This window comes from Rhinolophus sinicus, chromosome 14 (genome assembly GCF_057876585.1).
Source record: "Rhinolophus sinicus isolate RSI-liver-muscle chromosome 14, RSI-T2T, whole genome shotgun sequence".
Taxonomy (NCBI): Eukaryota; Metazoa; Chordata; class Mammalia; order Chiroptera; family Rhinolophidae; genus Rhinolophus; species Rhinolophus sinicus.
In genome coordinates, this window is record NC_142514.1 from 112,526,686 (window position 1) to 112,552,371 (window position 25,686).

At 36.0% G+C, this 25,686-nt stretch overlaps 1 protein-coding gene and 1 non-coding gene across 5 annotated transcripts in view; one reads left to right on the top strand and one right to left on the bottom strand.

Annotated features, from left to right (window-relative positions):
- The window catches only part of ALKBH8 (alkB homolog 8, tRNA methyltransferase), a 58,623-nt gene that overhangs the window by 18,826 nt on the left and 14,111 nt on the right, over nucleotides 1-25,686 (top strand). For all 4 annotated transcript variants that reach the window (XM_019715705.3, XM_019715704.3, XM_074335530.2 and 1 more), the window contains 3 exons: nucleotides 9,419-9,525; nucleotides 22,123-22,274; nucleotides 24,737-24,993. In XM_019715705.3, coding sequence (XP_019571264.2) covers nucleotides 9,419-9,525; nucleotides 22,123-22,274; nucleotides 24,737-24,993 — 516 coding nt within the window. The remainder of the gene's footprint in view (nucleotides 1-9,418; nucleotides 9,526-22,122; nucleotides 22,275-24,736; nucleotides 24,994-25,686) is intronic.
- On the bottom strand, nucleotides 13,613-13,799 carry LOC141572607 (U2 spliceosomal RNA). The gene has a single exon (XR_012497925.1). It is a non-coding gene; the product is annotated as a U2 spliceosomal RNA (small nuclear RNA).

Sequence of the window (25,686 nt, forward strand, 5' to 3'; positions counted from 1 at the left end):
AGTAGTGCCCTTAGCATTAAAAGGGTAATGATCTGTTGTCCTAGCGGGTGTATATTTCTTCTGCATCTGTGTGTGTGTGCTTTGTATCCACAGCCATGGTAACTTCTATATGGCTACGTAGATTAATGTTGATGGGGAAAGAGACTATAACTCTGACATGGGTTATTTAGTTGCATCATAGTGCAATCACCATGGCATTGGGCCAAATCTTCATTTTTCTTTTTAGCCAATGTGTCTCTAACATTCGAAACTTCTATGGACAAGTAGATCTGCTGGTTTGTGGGCCAGAAGTAAATGTTCTGCCTTATTTCATCATGTTCCTTTTTGTACATCGAATTCTATTTTCACTTTTCAGCATTTTCTGTGCTAGGTAATACTCTGAAGATGTATTTTTTGTGTAATTTTCTCATCTTTCAAGATCTCGTGGAAGGTAAAAATCCCTTTTGTATAAATTGGGCAAATGGGATTCTGCTGACAGTTCTTCAAGTTACTCTTTATCTCCCTTGTACGGAGTAAGATCTTCTTTATTCAGGCCCCTACAGTAGGATAATGGCAGAGAGATAAACCTATTTCAACAGCAATCTGCTCAAACAGTCTGTTTCACAGTGTGACATCATAAAATAGAATATTTTGCTTTATTTAGAGTCTTCAGAGTACTGATTCTTCTGTCTTTTTAGTTAGAATTTGTGCATTTACTTTGTAGCAAGACAGCAGCATTCTATCACTCCAGCTATATTGTAAAACTAGAAAAAAATTTATAATTTAAATGTAGAAAACTACAATGGAATCCCATTTAGGGGATGTAGTTGGAACCGGTGGTTGGTTGTTAATTGAAAAGTCACCTAAATTGGGGAATAAAAATAGTAAAAGATAGACACAAATTTAATAATGGTAAAAGATACATACAAATTTCAAATATTTTATTTTAATTTACATATAAATTCACTCAGCAGTATTTCAATGTAGGGCTTTTCTGTTAGGGTCCACAGTCTGCCTTGTCTTTCCAGTTTCCATTTCTTTAAAGTGAAGCAAAAGCTTAAAGACATCTATGAAACCATCTCAGTGTTTGGTGTGTGTTTTTTTTAATCTTTTGCCATACATGCTTCAGAGCTTTTTTAAAAAAATTAAAATTGTTTTTATTAGTTTCAGGTGTACAAAGCAATATAATAGTTAGATATTTATAAAGTGATAACCCCTCCATCTAATACCTTTCTGACATTGTATATAGCTGTAACTTTTTCCAAGGCATTATTGAATGACATCGGTTACAACAGTTTATTAATTTGTTCACTTTTATTTAGTCTTTCAACAACATTCAACTTAGTTTGTATAGAAAAAAATAAAACCTATCTTTTTTTACTCAATTTTCATTGGTTTACATAATATTTAATCAAATTAAATACTTGTAAAACAAGTGTAGCCCGCACAAAGAGGTTTGGAAACATATACAATTGACTTGTCAAGCATAAAGCTCAACAATGAGAATGGAAGTACATGACCATATTGGAGAATTGCGATTATCAACAAACATTCAGGGCATGAGAATTCATTACAGAAGAAATGGAGCATGTTGGTTGGTTAAATGGATGTCTCTTAAAAGAGCTTTTATTTATGTGACCAGCATTGTCTCAGGCAATGTAGGAGATTCGAAAATATTTCCAGCCTTGATTATTTTCCCCCACAGCTTTGGACCTGATATTCAGCTCTCCAGAAGACATTTCTTCTTTTCAAATCAAAACTCAGTATCTTTCGTTTTTAGCCATTTGCCACCTACTGCTATTCCACACAAAACAAAACAAATTTTTGCTGTTCCTTGTTTTTATGCTCTGGTTAATTGTCCTCCAGTTGATTAATTTAGAACCTGGGAAATATTCTTGACATGTGTTTTGAAGATTGTGAATTTTGCTCTCAAGTACTGTTTTAACTGCATCCCACAATATTTTTCTTTTAGAAACAACATTCTAGAAGTGTAATTGTCATGCAGTAAACCACACGTTTATATATACTCTCATGAATGCCTCCTTCACTCAAGACAGTGAATACATCCATCATCCCCAAAGGTTTTGTCATCTCCTCCTGTTCCTCAACACCTTAGATTACTTAATATTTTCCAGAATTTTTTATACAGGAATCATACAGTATATACTCTTTATTGTGTGGCTTCTTTCACTCAACAGAATTATTTGATATTCATTCAAATTCTAAGCTCAATTGGTATCTTTGCTTTCTTGATTGACAACATAAGAACTTTAGAACATTTTGACTCTAACACTCCTTTCTAATTCCTATGCTACTATTATTGTATATTTGAATTCTCTTAATTTTTAAAGATTTTTTTTGATTTATATGGTCATACTCATTTAGACCTATTTACCATTTTCTTTGCTCTTTATTCTTTCTTTTATCTCACATCTTCCATCTTGGGATCATTTTCCTTTTGTATAATGTATAACATTTAAATTTTCTTTAGTCCAGGTTTGCTTTTGGCTAACTCCATGTTAATTTTGGCCTGCAAGTGTCTTTATTTCACCTTCATTCTTCAAGGGTATTTTCCCTGGGTATAGAATTTGAGGTTGGCAGTTATTTTCTTTCAGTGCACCAATTATTTTATTTACTTTCTTCTGGCTTACATTATTGCTTTCGTTACCTTTGAAGGTGACCTTTGTTTATTTCTCTGACTTCTTTTAGATATTTTAAAAAATTTATTGTTTTCTATAGTTTTATTTTGATATGCCTGATTATTCTGCTTATTTTGATGGATTTGTTTATTCTGCTTTATTGGGATTTATTGGATTTCTTGAATCTATGGATTGGTTTTTTCCATGAATTTTGGAAAACTCTCAGCCATTATCCCTGTAGATTTTGCCTCTGTCCCATTCTTTCTCTTCATCTACCTTTTCTCTAATTCTTTGTTTTACTTTGTTTCACCCTGTCTCTTGTGTTTTCTGAATTTTGTCTCTCCTTTAAACCAAATAGTTTCTTCTGTCACACATTCTTTCTTCAGCTATGTCTGATTTGCTGTTAAACCCATTCATTGATGGTCTAATTTCAGTCGTGGTGTTTTTCTGTTTTAGGATATCTGTTTGGTTTTTCTTGATATTTACAGTGTCTTTTTAAAATACGTTTTCCAGTTCTGTGCAGAAATTTTCAAGCTTAGCATTTATGTCTTTGAACATGATAAACATGTTTGCTTTATAGCTTGTACATGATTTTTGAATACTTGAGGTTCCTGTAGATCATTTCTGACCTCCCTGCTAGACTATCTTTTTCCAGAGCAGGTGCTATAGTTTATTCTGAGTCAGAGTGTCTGAGATGGAGGCTGGTTTTCTATATTTATAAAAAGTTCATAGGCAATTATGATATTTAACTAGATTTTGAACCAATGAGTTAGAAAATGCTGAAATGCTAAATCTGTGAAATATCAACTCCAAAGACAGTAGGATTTCAGATTAATCTTTCAGCAAAAGAATAAATGGAAATGAAGTAATATAGGCCCCCAATAGCAGTTCTAATTGTCATTTAATTAAATGTTCCAATGCAGTGCTAGAAACTGAAAAAGTTAAAGCTTGCGTGTATTGTTTCCATATCCTTAGGTGTTTGCACTGGGTCTGGCTAGTAAGTTTTAATGGACCATGGAGAGCTTTTTTTTCTGTGTTCTATCATAAATTGAAGTTGGCATACAGTTCTTAAATTTTCATTTGTCATAAGGAGTTGATAAGCATTTAATAATAATAACAGCAGCTATTGTTGCTTCTACTCCGACCACCAACACTACCATTACCATGATCATCACCACCTATTCTTTTTTTTTTTTTTTTTTTTTGGGTGCATATCCCATGGTTATTTTTTTAAATAGAGATATAATTGACATATAACATTGTGCATATATTGTTTTCAAGTATACAACAATATAATTTTTTGATAATGTAAATATTGTGAAGTAACACCACAGTAAGTCTGGTTTAAAACCATCACCACACCACACAGTTGTGTTGTTTTTTTCCCTTCTGATGAGAACTTTTAAGATCTCTCTTAGCAACTTTTAAATATACAATACAGTATTATTAACTATAGTGACTATGCTGTACCTTACATTCCCAGGACTTACTTATTTTATAACTGGAAGTTTTTACCTATTGACCACCTTCACCTATTTTGCTCAGCCCCCAAACCCCACCTCTGGCAATCACCAATCTGTTTTCTTTCTCTGTAAGTTGTTTTTGTTTGTTTGTTTGTTTTTAAGATTCCACACATAAGTAAGGTCATATAGTACTTGTCTTTCTCTGTCTGACTTACTTTACTTAGCATAATTCCCTTAAGGTCCATCTATGTTGTCACAAATGTCAGGATTCATCCTTTTTATCTAACAAGTAAATAAGAATAAAATCCCCCCAAAATTTTTTAAGCTAAAATTTCTCATGCTCTCTGTAGCCTTATCACATACAAAGTAAAACTTAATTTTACTGAAGTGGTTTGTAATGACTTTTTTTGAGAGTCCGGTTTTGGATGGTGGTGGATTTCACTTTATAGTTCCTGCAAACAAATGAAGCTGCACTGTTATAAATGAGAGCTGAAAGTAAGTCCTCTCAGTGCAAACACATAAGAGTGATCGTATTATCTCATAGGCATTTAAGCTTAGCATTTATAATACATATTGAATATTCAGTATTGGCTAAAGTGTCCCCAATTTAGCTTCTTTGCTTTTTCAAGCTTAATTTTTCTATTATGCAGTGTTTATTTTGCTCTCTATTTTGGTATTTGGCAGTGTGTTTAGACTATTAAACTAAAAGATGTTTCTCTTTTTACTTTACATTTCACTTGAGCTCAGCCAGATAAAGCAGTTCAAAATCATCTGTATTTGGGGGTGAAGAGGAAAAGATGGCAAAATCTGTTCATTGAGCACTTGGGACCTAGTTTTGTAAGGCAGAAGTATTTGAAAGGTAGATTTGCTGGCATGTGCTATAGAGTAGATTTGTGTGTTTTTTTAAATTTTAATCTGTTCTAATTTTGCTTGTTTCATATATGGAATACTAAAAATAAGTTCCTAGTTATGTACCCTACAGATGTACATGGTACATGATCAAGTAGGAAAGTTTTCACGCCAGAAGTAGCAAATGGTGCTCTGCGTGTCCCATTCTCTCTCAGAAGCAATGAGAAATAAGTTCCTTTTGGCTCCAGTGCTTTTAGCTCCTGTATAAACTACTTGCTGGGCCACTCCTCTGCCATAAGGTACCACTCATCTTCATGTTTCAATGTGTGAGATTTTCTTCTCTCATGACAAGAATATTGAGGCCAATACTTGAGAAAATTGCTTCTCTGCAGGACCAGGGGGCAGAGCATATTTAGTCAAACGGGAAGTCTTGTGTCCTATATGCTGATTCCAAGGTGTGTTGCTGCCATTGTATCCTTCCTTTGAGTTTCACAAGATTCCAGTTCTCAAGAAATTTAGCAAATGGATTCACTTCTGTTTTTTGGGTTTTTTTTCCCCGTCAGGGATGGGAAATGGGTTTCTCACGGTTTTTTATTTTAACTTTTCTTAAAGGATGGAAGCTAGGCTTATATGGCATAGGTAGGAGATTTAAAGGTCATTGACATTAGCCATTGGTCTCCAAGGTGTCCTAGACAAAATTTGCATTAATTCTTCTGCCCTGGAAAAATATGACATACCAGCAAGCTTCTCTTCCAGCTACTTTTCAGCTTTAGCCAAGTATACTCGTATTTCTGGGAGTATCATCTTTAGTAGGGAGACAGAAAACTGTATTTGTTTTATTAAAAATGTTCAAAGTTCCTCTTCTCCCCTATAGTGGACTATTATCTCACCATATGGTGGGATTCTATATTTATAAATCCAGGGAAACTATGTAAAAACATTTTTGACACTGCTGTATTTCTTTGTAAATTGTTTCAATCTTGTATACTTGCAATTGTGAATCTGTCTCCCTTTTTCCTTCTCTTTTTACCCCCCTTGTTCAAACATGGTTAACATGGCCATGATGAGGTATGTGGAATCACTTGTTTGCTGTTTAAAATGAAAAACAAACTCTTATTTTATTTGGGTCTAGTGAAAACTTTAGTGCAACTGCAGAAGATTTATACTTGGCACGCTAAGGGAGACAGGTGGACTTCTCTCTATTCTGCTAAATTCTCGGCCATAAAATAGTTCCTGCAGTTATGATCACTGATGTCTGCTCAGTTTTCATCATTCTCTGTGAATCCCACGTCCTTGTTCACATTATATTGCCTCTTGCCTATATACCGTTCAGGATTTCAAAAGGTTAATGATCGCAGCCTATTTCTAACCACTAAGGATTAGGATTACGTTTGTCCTCTTTCTCAGAAGTGTTCCTAGTAGCAATATATTCTTCAATTTCCTGTTTAGCCAACGTGGGGATCTGTTTATTCCTTCATGTACTTTTCTGTTATGAATCTTATCTTTACTTGAGTGATAGAGTGATAGCTGTGTCTGGGGTTTTCATTCTATTATATTTTGGATACGTAAAGGTTGTATGAGATCAGAATGTCTAGGGTTTTATGTTTGTTCGCTTTGTGAACATTATCGTCAGTCATGCCCCATGAGCTTTCTGGGAATTGGATCTTTATTGACTCTGCCATCTCAGAAAATAAAGAAAATAGGTAAAACCAAATAGAATAATTGGGAAAGGCTCCTCTGGAGCAAAACTCACGTGGCAGAGTGATTCAGCAGTTGCAAGGCAGTATTACTAATTGTGACTCCTTAGTGAATTTTTTTTAAAATCTTTTTTTTTTAGTCTTTTAACAAGCATTGTTTAGTTAAGCTACAGATGCTTTAAATCTGATACTGATAATACTTTCTTTTTGTGATGGAATGTTTTAAAGAAAATTTAATTTTCATAGAAAATGTACATTTAATTTCATAAATAAAAATTATTTTCTAAATTTAAAAAATTATACTCTCACATTACATACCTGTGAGATAATAGAAAAAAATTATATATTGCTCGCTGCCCCAGGTTCGTGGCACAGAACTCCTAAAGCCCTTATAATTTCCAAGTGATTTCCTAAGTGATAAGAGACTAGGAACATCTTTTCTAATATTTTGTCTTTCACTCCAATTCCTAACTGAGTTCCTAACTCCCTTTGAATTTCCTGGGAAAGAGCAATGTCTTTTGTTGTGATGAGATGGCTCCTGGTGGGCATCTGGATGGGAGTTGGTTACCAGCAAGACCAGTCAGTAATGGTTAGAAGCTTGGATTTTTCAGCCATGCCCGCTATTCTCCAGATCAGGGAGAGGGACTGGAAATGGAGTTAATAATTGATCGTGCCGACATGATGAAGCCTCCATAAAAATCCCAACAGTATAGGGTTCCGAGAGCTTCCCGGTTGCTGAACACACATGGAGGTTCTGGGAGAGTGGTGTGCACAGAGCCGACATGGAAGCCCTGTGCCCCTTCCCACATACCTTGCCCAACACATCTGTGTGTTCATTGTATCCTGTATCATATCCTTTTATAATAAACTGGTAAACAGTAAGGAACGTGTTTCCAGATTAACTGGTGTCATGTTCATACTTCTCTTGTCCTAATTATTTGTTGAAACTGAGATTTCCCTATTTTGAAATCATTATTCTCTGTTGATAGGAGGGAATGTGTTTGGATTTCATATATATATATAGTGTATTTGTAAACATGTTGAATATTAGTTGAATATTAATTAGCCCAAAACTATAACCCCTAGGTGGGCAGAGAACATGTCTCTTATTTAGCATTGCAGCCTTTGATGTCTCACACAATGATTAATAAATATTTGTGTAATGAATGAATTAGGGTCTAGTCTCAGAATATTTTCCTATCAAGAGTTTTCATCCAGACAGTTTTTATTCCTTTAAGCCACAAATGATTCACGCTAATAAAATAATTAATAAATATGCTAATTTTTTCCTATGTGTAGACTTTAACGTCTATCAGAACATTGAAACCTGTCTGTATTGGTTTAAAAATGGGTTTTTATTCCAAACATTTTATTATGAAAATTTTCATACAGAAAAGTTGAAAGAATTGTGTAGTAAATACCTACATACCTACTACCTGGATTCTACACTTAATATTTTAACATATATGCTTGATCAAATATCTATCCATCTATCAGTCCTCTTAGTTTATCTTCTTTTGTTTATACATTTCAGGGAAGTTGCAGTACACTTACCCCCAAAACTTCAGAATTCATCTACCATGTTTATAAATAGAATGCTTTGGGACTATGGCTATTTAAAATTACATGCAATCATTTGGAACAGATAATTGCTGGAAAATTAAATTCTATCATCTTACTTTATTTTCAGTACTTAGGTTAGAAGGTCAGATGAGAAAAGGAAACACCAGGTTAGATCTATATAATTCTTTGTAGTTTACAGAGAATATTCATGTGCATTATCTAGTTTGATACAATATTATTATTAATAATAATATTAGCTAACAGTTATTAAATGCTTACTTTGTACCAGGTACTATGCTAAGTTCACCTTTGATGAAGGTACTATGCTAAATTCTGTTCACCCTCTGATACTTGGTTGTCATATTTATTTTTCAAATGGATTGATTTGTTCACTTAAAAACTGTAGTTTTTTAAGCTCTGTGGCATGCTTTTTAAATTCACATTTGTCAGCTGCTGCTATGTTTAGACTGAATTCTTTTGTTGTTTGGGTTTCTGAGGACAAAAACATTTTCTTGGGTGTTGTATCTTTATAGATTACTATTCATAATAATATTTGAGCACAACTTGAAGAGTGAGTGAAAATGTTTCCGTGTTCTTTGATTGTCTCTTATAGATTAGCCTCTAGTATCCAAAATATTGCATGACTTTAAAGGCAAAATGGATTATCTGAGAATCTGCATCTAATAATTATTTTCCCTTGGGTTATTAATTAATATTCTATTAGTGGCTACTATTTTTTGTATTGACTGTGCCAGATATTGTGATTTATATCATTATATATTTAATTCACAAAGAACTCTGTAAGGGTTGAGGAAACTGAGACACAGGGATTCTTAAGTGGTTTGTCCTAGGTCACGTGGTTAGTAAATGGAAGAGCCAGGATATGAATGTTTCAGCTCCAAAGTCCTCGCATTCGATTACTACTATAGTGTTTTCCATAGTATGTATGATCTTCAGACCACCCACATCATAATTTTCTGGGGTGATTGTTAGAAAAGCAGAGTTTTGAGCCTCACCCTAGACCTGCTGAGTCTCTGTGGATGAAGTGTATCTTTTAGTTATTCAGTTGATTTTTATGTGCACCAAAGTTTGAGAACCACTGTGCTATGCATTATCATGTTTTAATCTCTATTAGCCTAGAAAGACAGTGAGAAATCAAGGAATCATTCTTATCCGTGGAGTGCATGACATCTGGATTAATCTTTATGCTTTTTGTCTTTACTTCAAGATTGTCATGGATTTTAAGCACCCAGATGGTGTCACAGTGCCGGTTTTGTTGCCTCGTCGGAGTTTGCTGGTGATGACAGGAGAGTCTAGATACCTTTGGACCCATGGGTATGTATTGACATGACCTGATGACCGGATGGCTTTGGCTTTGTCAGAGCTCTCATTCTTGCCTGTGTGCGCCACGGGAACCGTGCCCCATGCCTACACATTGAGGCTTCTGGGTTTAAACCTCCAGGGACATCCATGGCGTTTTAAAAAATAGTAACCTTTTATTTTGAAAAAAATTCAAATTTAAAGAAAAGTTGCAAGCATAGTACAGTGAGCTCCCTTCACCTTTTACCTAGATTTACCAATTATGAACACTTTGCCATGTGTTTTATTTGTCTCTCACATGTTATTATTTTTGCTGAATCATATCAGAATCAGTTGCAGACATCATGACCCTTTACTCTTACATGCTTCATTGCATATTTCCTAAGACCAAGGACACTCTATATTGGAGGTTGGTGAACTATGTCTGTGGGCCAAATTCAGCCCTTAGTCTGTTGTTATACAGCTCTTGAGCTAATAAGGGTTTTTGCATTTTTAAAGGGTTGTAAAGAACAAAAACAACAAAGAATATGCAACAGAGACTATACATGGCCCTCTACTCCTAAAATATTTAGGAGTTAAATATTTACTCCTAAAATATTTATAGTTTGCCAACCCCTGTTCCGTAAAACTGCAGTGCAATCTTCAAATTCAGGAAATTTGAAGATAAAATACTCATCATATTCTTGTACAATCAATCTTTAAGTTTTACTAGTGGTACTTTATAGTGCTGTCACAGAAAAACCAGAGCCTGCCAGTAGTTAAAGCAGCAAAACCAGATTTTACTCGGGAACTATTGCAATAGGGGAAAAGAGACCTGAGAACAGAGCTGGGCTCAATTTCAAATACACTAAGGAAAAGTGGGCATTTACAGCTAAGGAGCCTGGGCTTGGGGATGGGGCTTGGTGGATGGCAAATTACTAAGAGGAAACCGCAGTGGCAAAGGGGGATTCTGGCTAAATCAACCATAGGATTCTTGCTGAAGGCAGGCCAGGGCGATCAGTTAGTGGGGGATAGTGGGGAATGAAAAGTTTTATCAGCTGTCAAGGAGGATCAGATACGAAGGGTGGGGGATTCTGGCTAAACTGACTTAGCAGGATTCTTGTTAAAATTGGGCTCCTGGAGGACATGCCCAAGTATGAGACAGAGTCAGGTTCACAGGAGTCTGACTAAACTTCCGCCAAGCAGAGAGTCTTTGTCAGTACTGCATGATTGGTTTTCCCTCTGATCTATGATTCTGTCCATGATCCCGCATCAGCTTTAATTGTCAGTTCTCTTTATTTTTTGTTTATTTGTTTGTTTGTTTATTGGGGTGACAATCGTTAGTATTAAGTTACATAGATTTCAGGTGTACACAGAATTGTACACCTGAAATCTTTAGTCTTCTTTATTTTGAAACAATTCCTCAACTTTTCTTTGTCTTTCATGACATTGATACTTGTAAGGAGGCCAGTTGTTTTTTAGAATGTCCCTCAATTTGAGTTTGTTGAATTAAATTTAATCTGAAAGAAATGGGTTATGCACTTTTGGCAGGAAGACATCTTTAGTCTTTTGAGAAGGAAGCATCACACTGCCAAAATTTACATCTATTGTACAGAAAATACTGCTGAGTTCTGTACTTATCAATAGCATCCTGCTTAGAGATTTTAACTGAGCTATTTTTATAAGATTTTAAGGAACTGAACATGTAAATGAGTTTGTAACCTGTCCTAAATGTGAGCCATAAAAACAGATGGCCTGATTTTGTGCCTCGAAACTTAAATTTGCCTGAGTCTTTTTCATGGCCATTTAAAATATTTTTACTTACAGGAAATGAAAATGATGATGTGATCCAATGGTTTCCGTTTTTCCTAGAATTTTGAGAATATTCACATTTTGTTTTTTTAGGTTCAAGCATTTTTACTATTGGTAACATTTAAACTTAAGAGCAATGGTATTACAACAAATACAAAATAAAAAGTTACTTTTCATAGGCCTATGTTATGAAAATATTTGAGTTTGTTCTGGGTAATGATACTGATTAGTTCTCCTAAAGACCGGTTTGATCACATTCTCTTGTTCAAAGCATATCGTGCTGTTAAATGTTAAGAGTAGTATCTCTTGAAGATTGAATTGCAGATAATATTTATTTTGAATCCTTTCTCTAGAATCAAAATTCTCTACAATAACTTCAGAGAAAACAAAAACAAAAAACCTAAGTGTTATTTTTAAAGGCTCCTATTGATACCCATTGCCTGTAATGTGTGTGTGTGTGTGTGTGTGTGTGTGTTAAGAGAGCCAGGAGGGGAATTGTAGGGAGGGAGGGGGCTCAGATAGAAACAGGAATAGAGAGAAACTGACCAAACAAATCATATACCAGCTATGGAGGTGCTCACCAGAATCTTTGGATGGTAGGGGGAATAGATTGAAAAAAATCACATTTAATACACTTAGAAATACTCGTGTATATATAAACTATAGGAAATAAACCTCAATAAAAAATATTTTGATCTGTATGCTAAAAAAAGCACTAGAAAGCACTGTTGAGGTATAGGAATTGAAAAAGGTTGATTAACACAGCCCTATAATATTAATTCCAAACACTTAATTTGATCTAGTAAAAGTTTACTCTTCGAGCCACCATGCCCTAAATCAAAGGTGGCAAACTGTAAGGACGTGGGTTCGATTCAGCAGCCAGGCTCTTTGGCTGGGGCAGTGATGGTCCGTCCACATGATACATTTTAAAAAATGGCCTGCATATAAAAATCAGGAGCTTTCATATAACATACTGAATTTTCAGTTTCTTTTGAACATTGAGAAGACCTGACCACACTGGCCACAGTATCGTTTGGGAGCATTATCAAGGCCGAGATTATCGATGGCTTCCCTCTGACGAGGCCTATGCTTTCCAGTTCTCTGCAATTCCTACCACTTTCTATGGCTCCCAGAACTAAGGCTGAGTATCACTTGTCATTTATCACTGTGTGTGTACCATTGTTTTTATCTTACAATAGAGTTAAATGAAAATTAACTGTTTCTTGAGCTCATGGCTGTATTAAAAGTAGGAAATGGAAAGCTAGAAAGAGCAAGAATGTGTTTTAAGAAAAATGGAAGAGAAGACTTTTTTTAAATGAAGACGATTCCTATGTGTTTAATGGCAAACTGTGTTCTGAAAAAATCCATCTGCTTCACTAAGTATGGTTGTTTGGCCTTGGGAAGGCATTCTTTCAGGAGTTTATGTGAATTACGTAGTTTTGAATTATTTCTGAAGCATTTTCTTTGTGCCAGACATTATTCTAAAGCTTTATACATATTAACTCATTTAACTCACACAGCCAGACTGGAAAGTTTCTTCTATAGTTTTGTCCCATTTGTAAAAGGAATTGGAGCATTAAGAGGTTACATAACCTGTACAAAGTCACCAAACCATTAATTGGCAGAACCAAGATCAGAAGCCTGGCTTCAGGATCTGTGCTCTTAACCATAATGTTACAGCTAAACTTGTTAGCTCCCTTTTCTGCAACTTTTCACTATGCCTTCTACCCTTCACACTTGTTAACTCTTAATGCAGTAAATTTCCTTTTCCTTTCCATTTACTTTTTTTTAAAAATACTATACAGCTCAACTTTTATTTCCTTCATGATTTATAAAGCTTTTCTGACTACATTAGCCTGAAATAATTTGTCATGTATCTTAATTCCTAAAACACCGTATTGTCTTCTACTACCTTGCAATGTCTTTTCTATAGTATTGAACTATTATTTAACCTATAAAAATGTTTTTATCTTTTTATTTACTATTTTCCCAACTGGATTATAATTTGAGTGTGTGTGGGGTGGGGGGAGGGGCCTGGGAAGAAGATGTTCTGAGGTGTTTAAGGAATTCATTGTTCTTAACATATGAATTACCTGTTCCTACAAATCTGAGATTGGTGCCCAAAGCCGTTAAGTACAGCTTGACCTTTGCCTAAGATTTAACTCTAGGCAAGTGAAATAATTGACTTCTGAGAGCTATAAAAGAGAACTACTTAGTCCCCAAGAAAGAAATTCGTTTACTAATAGGAGTTTCAAGATACTTATTGTTCTAAAATATGTGACTGTGACTTCATTCAACACCATAGTTTTAAATCATTTTTAGCTATCAGGCTAATAATTGTATAAATTCAAGCAATGATTCTAAAAAATTGCCTTTAGGGCAAGTTCTTTTAAAAGAGCCATTCTCACAATTTGTTTTATGAGGTCGGCATTACCCTGACACCAAAACATGTCAAAGATATTATACACTTGATCTTAGCCAAAAGGCCGAGAAGCGATAAAGATATTATAAGAAAAGAAAATTACAAACCAGTATCTTTCAGAGATGAAAAAACTCCAACAAAATATTAGAAAATCCAAACCTACAATATATAGAAAAGAAAATACATTAAGACCAAGTGGAGTTTACCCCAAGATTGCAAGATTGGTTTAACATTTGGAAACCAAACAATGTAATTCACCACATTAAGAGAACAAAGGAGAAACAAAATATATAATCGTCTTGATTGATGCAAAGTGTTTTTGACAGAACTCAGCATCCATTCATGATAGAAACTTGGCAGACTAAAACAGAAAGGAGACTTCTTCAGTCTGATAAAGGGCACCTATGAAAAACCCACATCTAATGTCACCCACATCTAACGTAATATTGAATGCTTTTTCCTAAGATATTGAAGTGGGCAGAGATGTCTTGCTCTCACCACTTCTATTTAATACTATGTTGGATGTCTTAGCCAATATAAGTCAAGAAAAAGAGATAAAAATTATACATATTGGAAAGGAAGAAGTAAAACTCTTTATGATTGTGGATATAGAAAATCCTAGGAAATCTGTAACACAAGTGCTAAACTAATAAGTGAATATAGCAAGGTTGTAGCATATAAGGTCAATATTCAAAACTTAATTTTTGGGGGGCAGCCGGTTAGCTCAGTTGGTTGGAGTGCAGTGCTCTTAACAACAAGGTTGCCGGTTCGATTCCCCTCATGGGCCACACAGTGAGCTGCACCCTCCACAACTAGATTGAGACAACTACTTGATTTGGAGCTGATGGGTCCTGGAAAAGCACACTTAAAATAAATAAAAGTTTTTAAAAAAATTAATTTTTGAAAAATGAAATAAAACACTTGTCAAAATAGCATCAAGACCTATAAAATACTTATTTTCAGTACTCTGAATTAATTCATTAATTAACTATGATGTGGATTAAAAGCTTTCAACCTTGGGAATTCTGATTTTCATTTTTTATAAACTTTTAAATTTATTTTAAGTGTGTTTTTCCAGGACCCATCAGCTCCAAGTTAGGTAGTTTCAATCTAGTTGTGGAGGGCGCAGCTCACATTGGCCCATGTGGGGATCAAACTGGCAACCTTGTTGTTAAGAGCACCACGCTGTAACCAACTGAGCTAACCAGCTGCTCGGTTTTTTTTTTTTTTTTTTTTTTTTTTTAATTGAGATTTAATTCACACATATATAACATTGTATTAGTTTCAGATGCACAGCATCATGATTCTCTCTCTATATATAGTCAAATGATCATCACAATAAGTCCAGTTAACCCCCATCACTACATAGTTACAAGTATTGTTTTCTTATGATGAGAACTTTTAAGTCACTGTCTAGTAACATTCAAATATACAACACACTATTATTTAACTATAGTTACCATACCATACATTACATCTCTAGGATTTAACTTATTTTATAACTGGAACTTGTACCTTTTGACCACTTTCTTCACCCATTTCACACACCTTCCCTGCCACAATTCCCCTGCCTATCCTACAACTATGAGGCTGTTCTTTGTATCTATAACTTTGTTTTATTTTTGTTTTACTTCCACCTATAAGTGAGACCATATGGTATTTATCTTTCTCTGTCTGACTTACTTCACTTAGCACAATGCCCTCAAGGTCCATCCATGTTATTACAAATGGCAGGATTTCCTTTTTTTTAAATGGCTGAATAATATTCCTGTGTGTGTGTGTGTGTGTGTGTGTGTGTGTGTGTGTGTGTGTGTTACATACTCTTAATTTATTTATCCATCAAGGGACCCTTAGGTTTTTCTCCATATCTTGGCTATTGTAAATAATGCAGCGACAAACATGGGGATGCATGTATCTTTTCAAATTAGGGCTTTCATTTCCTTTGGATAAATACTCAGAAGTGTGCAGCGGGCCAGCCGCCACGAGTCGAACGGTTCCTGACAAGGGGAGTGGGAATGAAAGAAGGCACTCACACTTTGATGATGGCGATCGCGGACCCCAGTGTTCCTGGAGACGCTGAGTTTATTTTGTCCCCAGAATTTATACCTTCTGTGGACGTGCAGTTTAACAAGTACAAAAATGCATTACCTAGTTAACAGTAAAACTTTAACTTTAACACAGGAGACACAAAATTTACTGAAACTCCCAAATGTAATTATCTTATCAATAGCCCTGATAGGCATCAGCCTTCTGTTCTGGGAACTGGCCACTCCCACCACATTCCTGAGCAGCATGCAAGCTCTCTCCAGATGCAGGCAGAGACAATTGCTTCAGTGGGAGGAAATAGGTTAAGTATAAACTGAGCCATTCTGTTAAGGCTTTAAAGTTAACTGCAACCATGGCTCCCCACATCTCCCCCTTTTTTATTTTATATTTTTGAGATCGTGTCTGGCTTAGGTGGTCAGTACAGACATTTTTACTTACCCGTCATTGGATATCAATCATCAAAGCGATCGACTCCTGTCTTAGGTTGTAAAAACGCTTACTGATCATTACCCGTCATTGGCTACCGATCTCCTTTGAGGAAAGCCAGAGACAGCAGTGGCTTTTCCCAGGCAGGGGGAAGGGGAGGCAAGGCCTCTTCCCATATTTTTTTTTAAGGCAGCTCATTGGGGGTCCCCACTCGGTTTTGCCTGGCTTAGGTTGTATCTCCCTTGAGATATCTTACCCGTCTTTGGCTGCAAACCATCTTTTGGGGACCAGACAGAGAGACATGAGGTGTAAAACATAAAGATAAGCAAAGTTTCTAAAAAGCCAGTCTTACAGGCTCTTCTTTCCTTAAGGAAAGACATGGGGGGAACAGTCGGCTAGGCTGTTGTGTGACTACATCTCCCCCTTTTTTGTTTTTTTTTTTTTGAAGCATGAGAAACACAGAACATGTAGTTATTTCATTTACAGCCTGTCGGAGGGCTATTTGTCCACATCTGAGGACTATGTAAAACAAACAGAACAATAAACAGAATAGCAATATCCCCAGCAAATCCTCTACCCAAAGTCTTTATCCATTTAACAGGGTCTGAAGTGGAAAGTCCTTCTGCAGCTGTGGAAAGTGAGAGCTTTTTCACACCCTAGGGGCGTGGATGGGTATCTATAGATGTCTTCTTCTTCTGTGGGCTGTCGCTCATGGTATGGTTTAACACCGACCAGGAATTTACAAAGGTTTTTCTTCAGGACCTGGAGAAATACAAGCAAAGCCTCTTCCCCGTGTTATCTCGCAGAGAGAAGCAGGATCAGCTTCTTCACGTAATATTTTAAACAAAGGTTGTAATTTACCAGTTGTCAACTGCAACTGAGGTCTAATCCAGTTAATGTCTCCCAGTAGCTTTTGGAAATTATTTAATGTTTTTAAACAATCTCGCCGGATTTGTATTTTTTGAGGCACTATGGCTTGAGGCATTAAACAATATCCCAGATAAGAGTAAGGAGGCACTTGTTGAATTTTTTCTGGGGCTATCACTAGCCCATAATTGTGGAGCCTTTTTTTTTTGTAAATGAGCAAAAGCAGCAAGCAACTTTGGTTCACAAGAGTGGGCAAGAAGTATGTCATCCATGTAGTGGATGATGTAAATATCTGAAAATGCCCTTCGGGTAGGTTTTATTGCAGCTGATACAAATTTTTGACATAATGTAGGGCTACTAGCCATTCTCTGAGGTAGCACTAGCCAATGATATCTCTTAAAAGGTTTTTGTAAATTAACAGAAGGAACACTGAAAGCAAATCTAGGGCAGTCATCAGGATTTAAAGGTATAGTATAAAAACAATCTTTTTAAGTCCAAAACAATTTTATATGTGTTTTTTGGTGTGGCTGTAGGACAGGGCAAGCCTGTCTGCAAAGCTCCCATTAATTTTATGGTTTTATTAACTTTTTGTAAATCTTGTAATAATCTCTACTTACCAGATTTTTTTTTTTATAACAAAAATGGGAGAATTTCAGTGGAATTAGAGGAAGCAATGTGTCCCTTTTAAAGTTGCTCCTGTACTAGCAGCTTGTAAAATCTTTTGTAGGGGGGACCTTTGATCTTTTACACCTGGTAATTGCCTGATTGTCACAGGTGCTAAAACAGGAGCCTCAGGCTGTGGATCCAGCCCTGCAACTACACTTGGAGGAGAATTTAGTTGTAATCTAGGCTTTTATTTTGATTGAGATTTTAATAAAGACCCAGTCTGTTGAGCCTTTCAAAGATAGGATATATTCCAAAATGCTCTGTGGACTCCCCTTGCTTGTGAGCTTCTTCACAAGCCATTTGAAGAGGGGATCGTACAACAGAGTCCGATCCTGGCTTAACATAACCTGGCGAAGGCTCAGCAGGCATTTCCCAAACCAAAGACTGCAGCGGAGGTTCCCACCTACGGGGCTCCTCAGGAGGTGGTGCAGAGGGATTAACTGTGGGGGGATCTTTACCCCGAGGATTCCATTGATCTCTAAAAGGAATCTGGGGACTCCGAGGACAATTTCCTCTGTCCACAGCAACTTTAAGCTCAATCAGCTGTCCCTGAATCTTTTTTAGCTGATCTGCAAAAGAAAATGCAGTGCCTGCAGGCTGCTCGTCTCCTTGAGCCATAGCCACTAAAGGAGAGTTTTTGTCCCTATCATATTTAGCTATCTCATCTTCTAATTCTTCCTGATCCTGAGGGTTTAAATCTTCCCGGTGCTCGACCGGAGCTTCCTGACAAACAGGCTCTTTGTTAACTTTAAGAACTCCCTCTAACAACTTTGCGCCCCCTCCCTCCTTCTCTCTCTCTGCCGGAGAAGCGGCAGAAGCGGCAGATGGGAGAATTTTCTCGTTTTTAGCTTGTTTCACTTTCTCTAGCTTGCAGCCCTTTTGTTTAAGTCCATGGGCAGCATAATAATCTTGTAACTGTTTTTCCACCTTTCTTTTGCAATTTTTATAAAACTTGTCTAACTGTTCTCTGCTCACCCGACTGCCACGGGCGGTAAGCAACTTCTTAAGTCCTCTAACATACAGGTCCTTGCTGCTGGCGTGACCCATCCTTTTTCCCTAACTCGGCCCTTCTTTCAAACAAAGAAAAAACACTCAGGTGTCCTTCTGGCCGTGTCCCTTGCGGGGCCAAATCCGTCTTAGCTAGAGGCGCGCCGGTATAAATCCCCCGGCCAGGTGGGTTGTAAAGCCCAGTCGCCGTTATGCCATATGACAGAACCGGAACCGCAGGTTAGGACCCAATCAAGCTCCGTAACACGAAGTCGTGGAGCTATCACTCACTCACACACTCATTCGACCGAGGGGACAGTGCCTTGCTCACCGTGCATCCACTGATTAGCTCCAATGAGCTGGGCCCTTGCCACACGGTGTTCCTCACTATTACCCCTATATTCTGTCCCTGTTCGGGCGCCACTTGCAGCGGGCCAGCCGCCACGAGTCGAACGGTTCCTGACAAGGGGAGTGGGAATGAAAGAAGGCACTCACACTTTGATGATGGCGATCGCGGACCCCAGTGTTCCTGGAGACGCTGAGTTTATTTTGTCCCCAGAATTTATACCTTCTGTGGACGTGCAGTTTAACAAGTACAAAAATGCATTACCTAGTTAACAGTAAAACTTTAACTTTAACACAGGAGACACAAAATTTACTGAAACTCCCAAATGTAATTATCTTATCAATAGCCCTGATAGGCATCAGCCTTCTGTTCTGGGAACTGGCCACTCCCACCACATTCCTGAGCAGCATGCAAGCTCTCTCCAGATGCAGGCAGAGACAATTGCTTCAGTGGGAGGAAATAGGTTAAGTATAAACTGAGCCATTCTGTTAAGGCTTTAAAGTTAACTGCAACCATGGCTCCCCACAGAAGTGGAATTGATAAATCATATGGTAGTTGTATTTTTAAGTTCCTGAGGAACCTCCATACTTTTTCCCATAGTGGCTGCACCAATGTACATTCCCACCAACAGTGCACAAGGGTTCCCTTTTCTCTACATCCTCATCAACCTTGTTTCTTGTCTTTTTGATAATAGCCATTCTAACAGGTATAAAGGAAATTTTTCAACAGATGATACTGTGTAGTCATGTGGAAATAAAATGAACCTTGATCTACCTCACACCATTTGCAAAAATTAATATGAGACAGATCATAAATTTAAGTGTAAAAGCAAAACCTATAAGATGTCTAGAGGAAAATACAGAGGATATTTTTGCAAACTTGGGCTAGGCAAAGTTTTTTTAAAGAAAGATTTCAGAACACACTGTAAAAGAAAAAGACAAAATGACTACATCAGAATTAAAAACTTCTACTCATCAAAAGATACCATTATGAAAATGAAAAGGCATACTATTTGCCACACCTTTAAAATGGCTGAAATTAAAAGCTCAGACAATATCAAGTGTTGAGAATGTCAAGCAGCCTGAAACTCTTACATATTTCTAGTGAGAGTATAAAATCATCTGCAACCGCCTTGAAACCTGGTAGTTTCTTAGCTTGTGACCCACAATTTTACCCCTAGGTATTTACCCAGGAGTAATTTTATATATAATATGACTATACAGAGGGTGCCAAAAAATGTATACACATTGTAATAATATATACCGATAGCAAAAGATGAATACAAGTCATGTGTATACATTTTTTGGCATCCCAGTATATATAAATATGCAAAAGAATGTGTGTGTGTGTGTATGTAAAAGAAAAAAATGTATATATGCACCAAGGGTGCCAAAAAAATGTATACAAGTGGACACTGGTCGACATTGCTCAAGCAGTAGTTCACTGTAATTAGAAGTGGACACTGATGGTAAACACTTTGAGCACCTCTTGTAATTGCAGAAGTCAAATGTGACTTGTATTCATCTTTTGTTATCGGTATATATTGAGTATTACAATTTTAATACAGTTTTCCTTTCTTAAAATGTATATACGTATTTTTGGCACCCTCTATATATGTATACAAAAGAATGTTCACAGAAGCTGTATTTGTAAAGTCCCAAATTGGGAACACCAAAATATTTATCAACAGGAGATTTTGGGTAAATAAATTCTGGTTATGTTCATATAATGAAACATTACTCAGTGATGAAAAGGTAACGAACTACTGATACAACATGGATGAATCTCAAAACTATTTTGTCGAATAGACAAAACCAGACAGAAAACAGTGCTAACTGTATATGAAATTGAAGAACAGGCTATACTGAAAGAATTCAACAGTGCTTGCTTTGAGGTGTGGGAAGATTAACTAGAAGAGGGCACAAGGGAATTTTCTTGGGTGATGGAAATGTTCTCTATCTTCATTGAGGTGGTGGTTACATGGTTGTATACATTTGTCAGGACTCATTGAACTGTACACTTAAGATCTGTTCATTTGTAAATTCAACTTTAAAAAGGCAATATTTTCTTACCAAATGATTCCTTTTTCTCATTCAAAAATTTGATCTTACTCCAAAGATCTGCTTTAAATTTTTTTATAATCCACAATGGCTTGTATTTCTCTTTTTATTTTTCAATCTTTGTTTTACGTATTGTATTTATATTACAAAACTTAAGAGTTAATCATGCACTCTTCTATGATCTGTTTTTTCTGATGTTGATGTCCTTGACCCTCAACTAGATTTCACTTCCTGAGAAAGATGGACTTGAAACTCCAATGATAGTTACGTATTTGTCTCTTTTTGTTAGTTTTTTTCCCCCACTATTCGCTTATTATGAGGTTGTGTTATTAGTTAGTTACATACAAATATATAAGTCTTCAATATTTTTCTGTTGGATTAACCCTGTTAACATTATGACATGCCCCTTTATCTCTAATAATGCTTATTGCCTTAAAGTCTATTTTGTTTTGGTTTTGCTTGGTATGTATAAAATATTTTGTTTTTGTATGTTATCTTTTTTTTCTGTCTTTTTATTTTCAACCGTCCTCTGTCCTTATACTTAAGGTGTGTCTTTTGTAATCAGCATATAACTGGATTTTACGTTTTTAATCCAGTCTGAAAATCTTTGTTCTTTAAATTTTTAGTCTTTGTATGTTTAATATAATTACTGATATTGGATTTACATTTACCATGTATTTGTTTCCTCTTTGCCCCATCTGTTTCTTGGGTTTTTTTCCTCCTTCTTGGAATTGGTATTATTTAATATTTGTTATTATTCCATTTTTCCCCTTGAATAGTTTGTCAGCTATATATTCTTTAATGTGATTACCTTGAAAATAACTTCATAAAAGACGAGATTTCTATTTCTTTTTTCTTCAATGCTTAACAATTAAGGGAATCAAATAGATATTTTCAATAAATTCTTCTACGTTTACTCTAGTCCCTTAATGTTTTTAAAGGACCTGAAATATTTTTATGAATACAGAGTTTAAATAAATTATTTTGACTGTTGTTTTTAGAATCACACCCAGAAAATTTGATACTGTTCAAGCATCTAAGAATCGCAAAAGTGGAGTTATCACCAGTGATGTTGGAGACTTAACTTTAAACAAGAGAGGAATACGGACATCGTTTACATTTAGGAAAGTGAGGCAAACACCCTGTCACTGCAGTAAGTATATGATTTTGGTTCTGTTGTAAAATGGAACAAATCTAGTACGAAAATCTTTTAAAGTCCCATCAGAACCAAGCAGAACTTTGTTTTAATTTCTCTAGTGGCATTTCCCACCTTGAACCTGGCATTGTACTTACATGTACTTTCCAGAACTACCCCCACTAGAATTTATATCCCGTGAAGCCAGGGACTGCTTCTTACGCATCTTTTCCCCCCAAAACATAGTACTTGAGCGTAGTTGGATGCCAAATAAATAAATAAATATATATATATATATATATATATTTGTAAATTGAAGTTACAGTTAGGTGTGCTACAATCATAGGACTTTAAAAAAGAGGTTTTGTTGAAAACAGCTTGTCAGGTTTCTAAACTACGTCTCATTAACCCAACAGGGAAATTGGAGATGACAAGTTGTTCTAAGTAGATAACTTTAGGGCTATAAACAGTGGTTTAGGTCAGTTTGGAAAGCTAGATGGTAATAGAAGAAATGCTCAAAAACTTGTCAAGAAGATGTTATTCTGAATTGTCTACACAAGTACATTATGACCTATATTTCTTAAACTCAATGAACAAAAACCACTTTCATTTATTTTATGATGACAGTGATAATAAGATCCTTTTTCCGTCCTGGGGCTTTCAGTTATGGGCGATATCTAGCAAAAGTTTTTGGAGTTAGTCATAATCTTAAAAACATTTTAAATTAAAAACCCTTATTATATTTATAAGATGTTATCCTGTTAGAAAACTGGAAATCTACATTTGATATCTTTTAATAAATGTTTTATTTTTATTTTTTATATTCGTTATATTGATGGTAGTGAAGTTTTAAACAGGTTTGTTTCTTTTCCTAAGAGTGTTGTCAGGGCCTTAAAACATCAAATTTTTTTTTTAATCAATGAAAAGATGTTTATTAAGTATTTGGTCTAACATTGCCAGTAGCTTTACAAAGTATAGAAAAATAAAGTATGGCACTTGTTCTTAAGGAGCTTGAAGTCTAATTGGAGAGATAAGTTAGTTTTCTTATGCAAATGTTCCTTTGTCATGGGTATTAATTAAATGTAAGCGTTGCTATAAGAAGCTCTGATTGTATATTCAGTTTATAGATTTTTTTAAAGTTCAAGGCCATCTTTGGATATTTTTGGTCAAAATTGTGAATTTTTAAGTGATAAAGATTGGTACTCCCTTTAGATAACTTAGATATTCATAATTTCCAAGAGGATAACATTTTACGAAGACTAGTGTAATGTAATTGTAATTCTGATTTAACCACCATAATGTAACCCATTTGTTTCCACATGTATGTTTTAGAGCCGCCAAGCATTTTGCGTTTGCCCTTTTCTTAAACGACCACTTAAAATTTTTAGAGCTTCACTTCACACATTGTAGGGACTAGAGACTCTCATCCCCATTCTAGGCTTTCTCAAGGTTTGACTTACTCTAGGTATATTTAGGGAAAATTTCTGAAGCCATCAATGCCTATAGCCCAATTCTATTTTAATTATGATTTTAGTCTTGTCTGTGGTTTCCCTGGGAATACTACTCCTCCTTCTTTTATTCTCTAGAATACTACCCATAAAAAGATGTTGTGTGTCACACACTTTAGCTGAAGACAAAGGAAATTATAGCACAGCAGAGACCAGGCAAGGATTTAAAATAAGGATTAGACATTATATCAGAGAACAGGAAACAACAAAATTAATTGTATCCTAAATTTGCTCTTGTCATCTCCTCTACTTGGTGGTGTTCTCCTTAGGAATTGCTCATTCTATGGAAGAAAGCAATGCAGTGCAGTCATGGAGAACGTGAGCTCTGGAGTCTCCACTGCCTGGGTGCAAATCCTGGCTCTGTGACTTACTATCTTTGTCACTTTGGGATTGTGATTTAGCATTCTGTGCTTCAGCTCCTTCATCTGTAAAATGGGTGTAATAGTGTCTATCGCATAGTTACTGGGAGAATTGAGACAGTGCATATAAACTGCTTCAAATAGTGTTCATGAAACGCTTGTGATTATTGCCAAATGGCATTTTGCTTCTAGATCTTGTTCTTCTGAGAGTCCTAGTGCCTCCCCCAGAACGCCTATCTCGTTTACCTGCCACGAGTAAAACCTTAAATCTTAACTTAGCTAAATTTCTTCTGGTTAGGCCAGGCCCATCAGGATGCTTTCCTGAATGACAGGACCCTTAATCCCAAGGTGAAATAGGCATCTCCATTATAAGGCGTGTAGAATTGCAGTCATGTTTTGTTGCAAATGGATTTTCCCCCCTTCTTTTTATACTAGATCCATCACACATTTAATTGGACTTGCTAGGTAAGAGCTACTTTTTTAACTGAGGAATCAGAGCCTACTTATCCCTAATCACCCAATGTGGATTGATTTGCTTTTTCTTTTTAAAAAATCACAAGACCTTATGAATCATTTGGATAAAAAGGTTTATATTGCCTTCTCCTTTCATTAGGTTACCCTTTGGTCTGTGACAGCCAGATGAAGCAGCCTCCCCCATCATTTCCAGAGAGTGATAAAGAAGCCTCACAACTGGAGCAAGAATATGTCCACCGAGTTTACGAAGAGATCGCCGGGCATTTCAGCAGCACGAGACATACCCCTTGGCCACACATCGTGGAGTTTTTGAAAGCCTTGCCAAGTGGTTCGTTAGTGGCTGATATTGGATGTGGAAATGGGAAGTATCTTGGCATCAATAAGGAGTTATATATGGCAAGTAATGTTGCTTCTGGCTTTCTTTCTACTTTATTTGTAAGGGTTATTATCACCTCCTTCCTCGTGATATAATGCTGTTTTTTAGATTGCAGAAAAGTTATAACCAGCAAATTGAAAATTAATGAACATTCTCGTTCTTTTTTATTCTCCTAGAAATTTACAGGCATGCTGTTGTTTGTGGTTTTTTCCTCCCTTTAGATTTTGCTTTCTAAGCAGATTATTTTGTCAGTAAAACTATCTTATATAAACTCCTTACACATTAGAAAGAATTTTTATAGAAACCATTTTCTTTGCTTAGATCCTCCTAGGTATGAGAAAGATAAACCAATATTTTCACCTATCTTTTATAAGTGAAGAAACTGAGACTCACAGATGTTATATTAGTTCTCTGATATCATAATTAGGGAACATAAGTGGAACTGACTCGAAATCCAGTGTTCTTTCATTCATAGTAAAAAAAAAAAAAAAAAAAAAAAAAAAGATTGCTATTCATTGGTGTCTTAATGTTGAAGAAACTAAGGCTAAAGCAGATTTAAAATTTTGACTGAGGCTGCAGTGCTAGACCCAGGATTCGAACCCACTTCTTGTCCCATACCAAAGTTTCTGTTCAGTTGCTATAATTTCCTTTTCTGCGGACCACTCTTTTTTCCTGCTGTGCTAGGAATTAGGAAGTTCTCCCCACATAGTGCA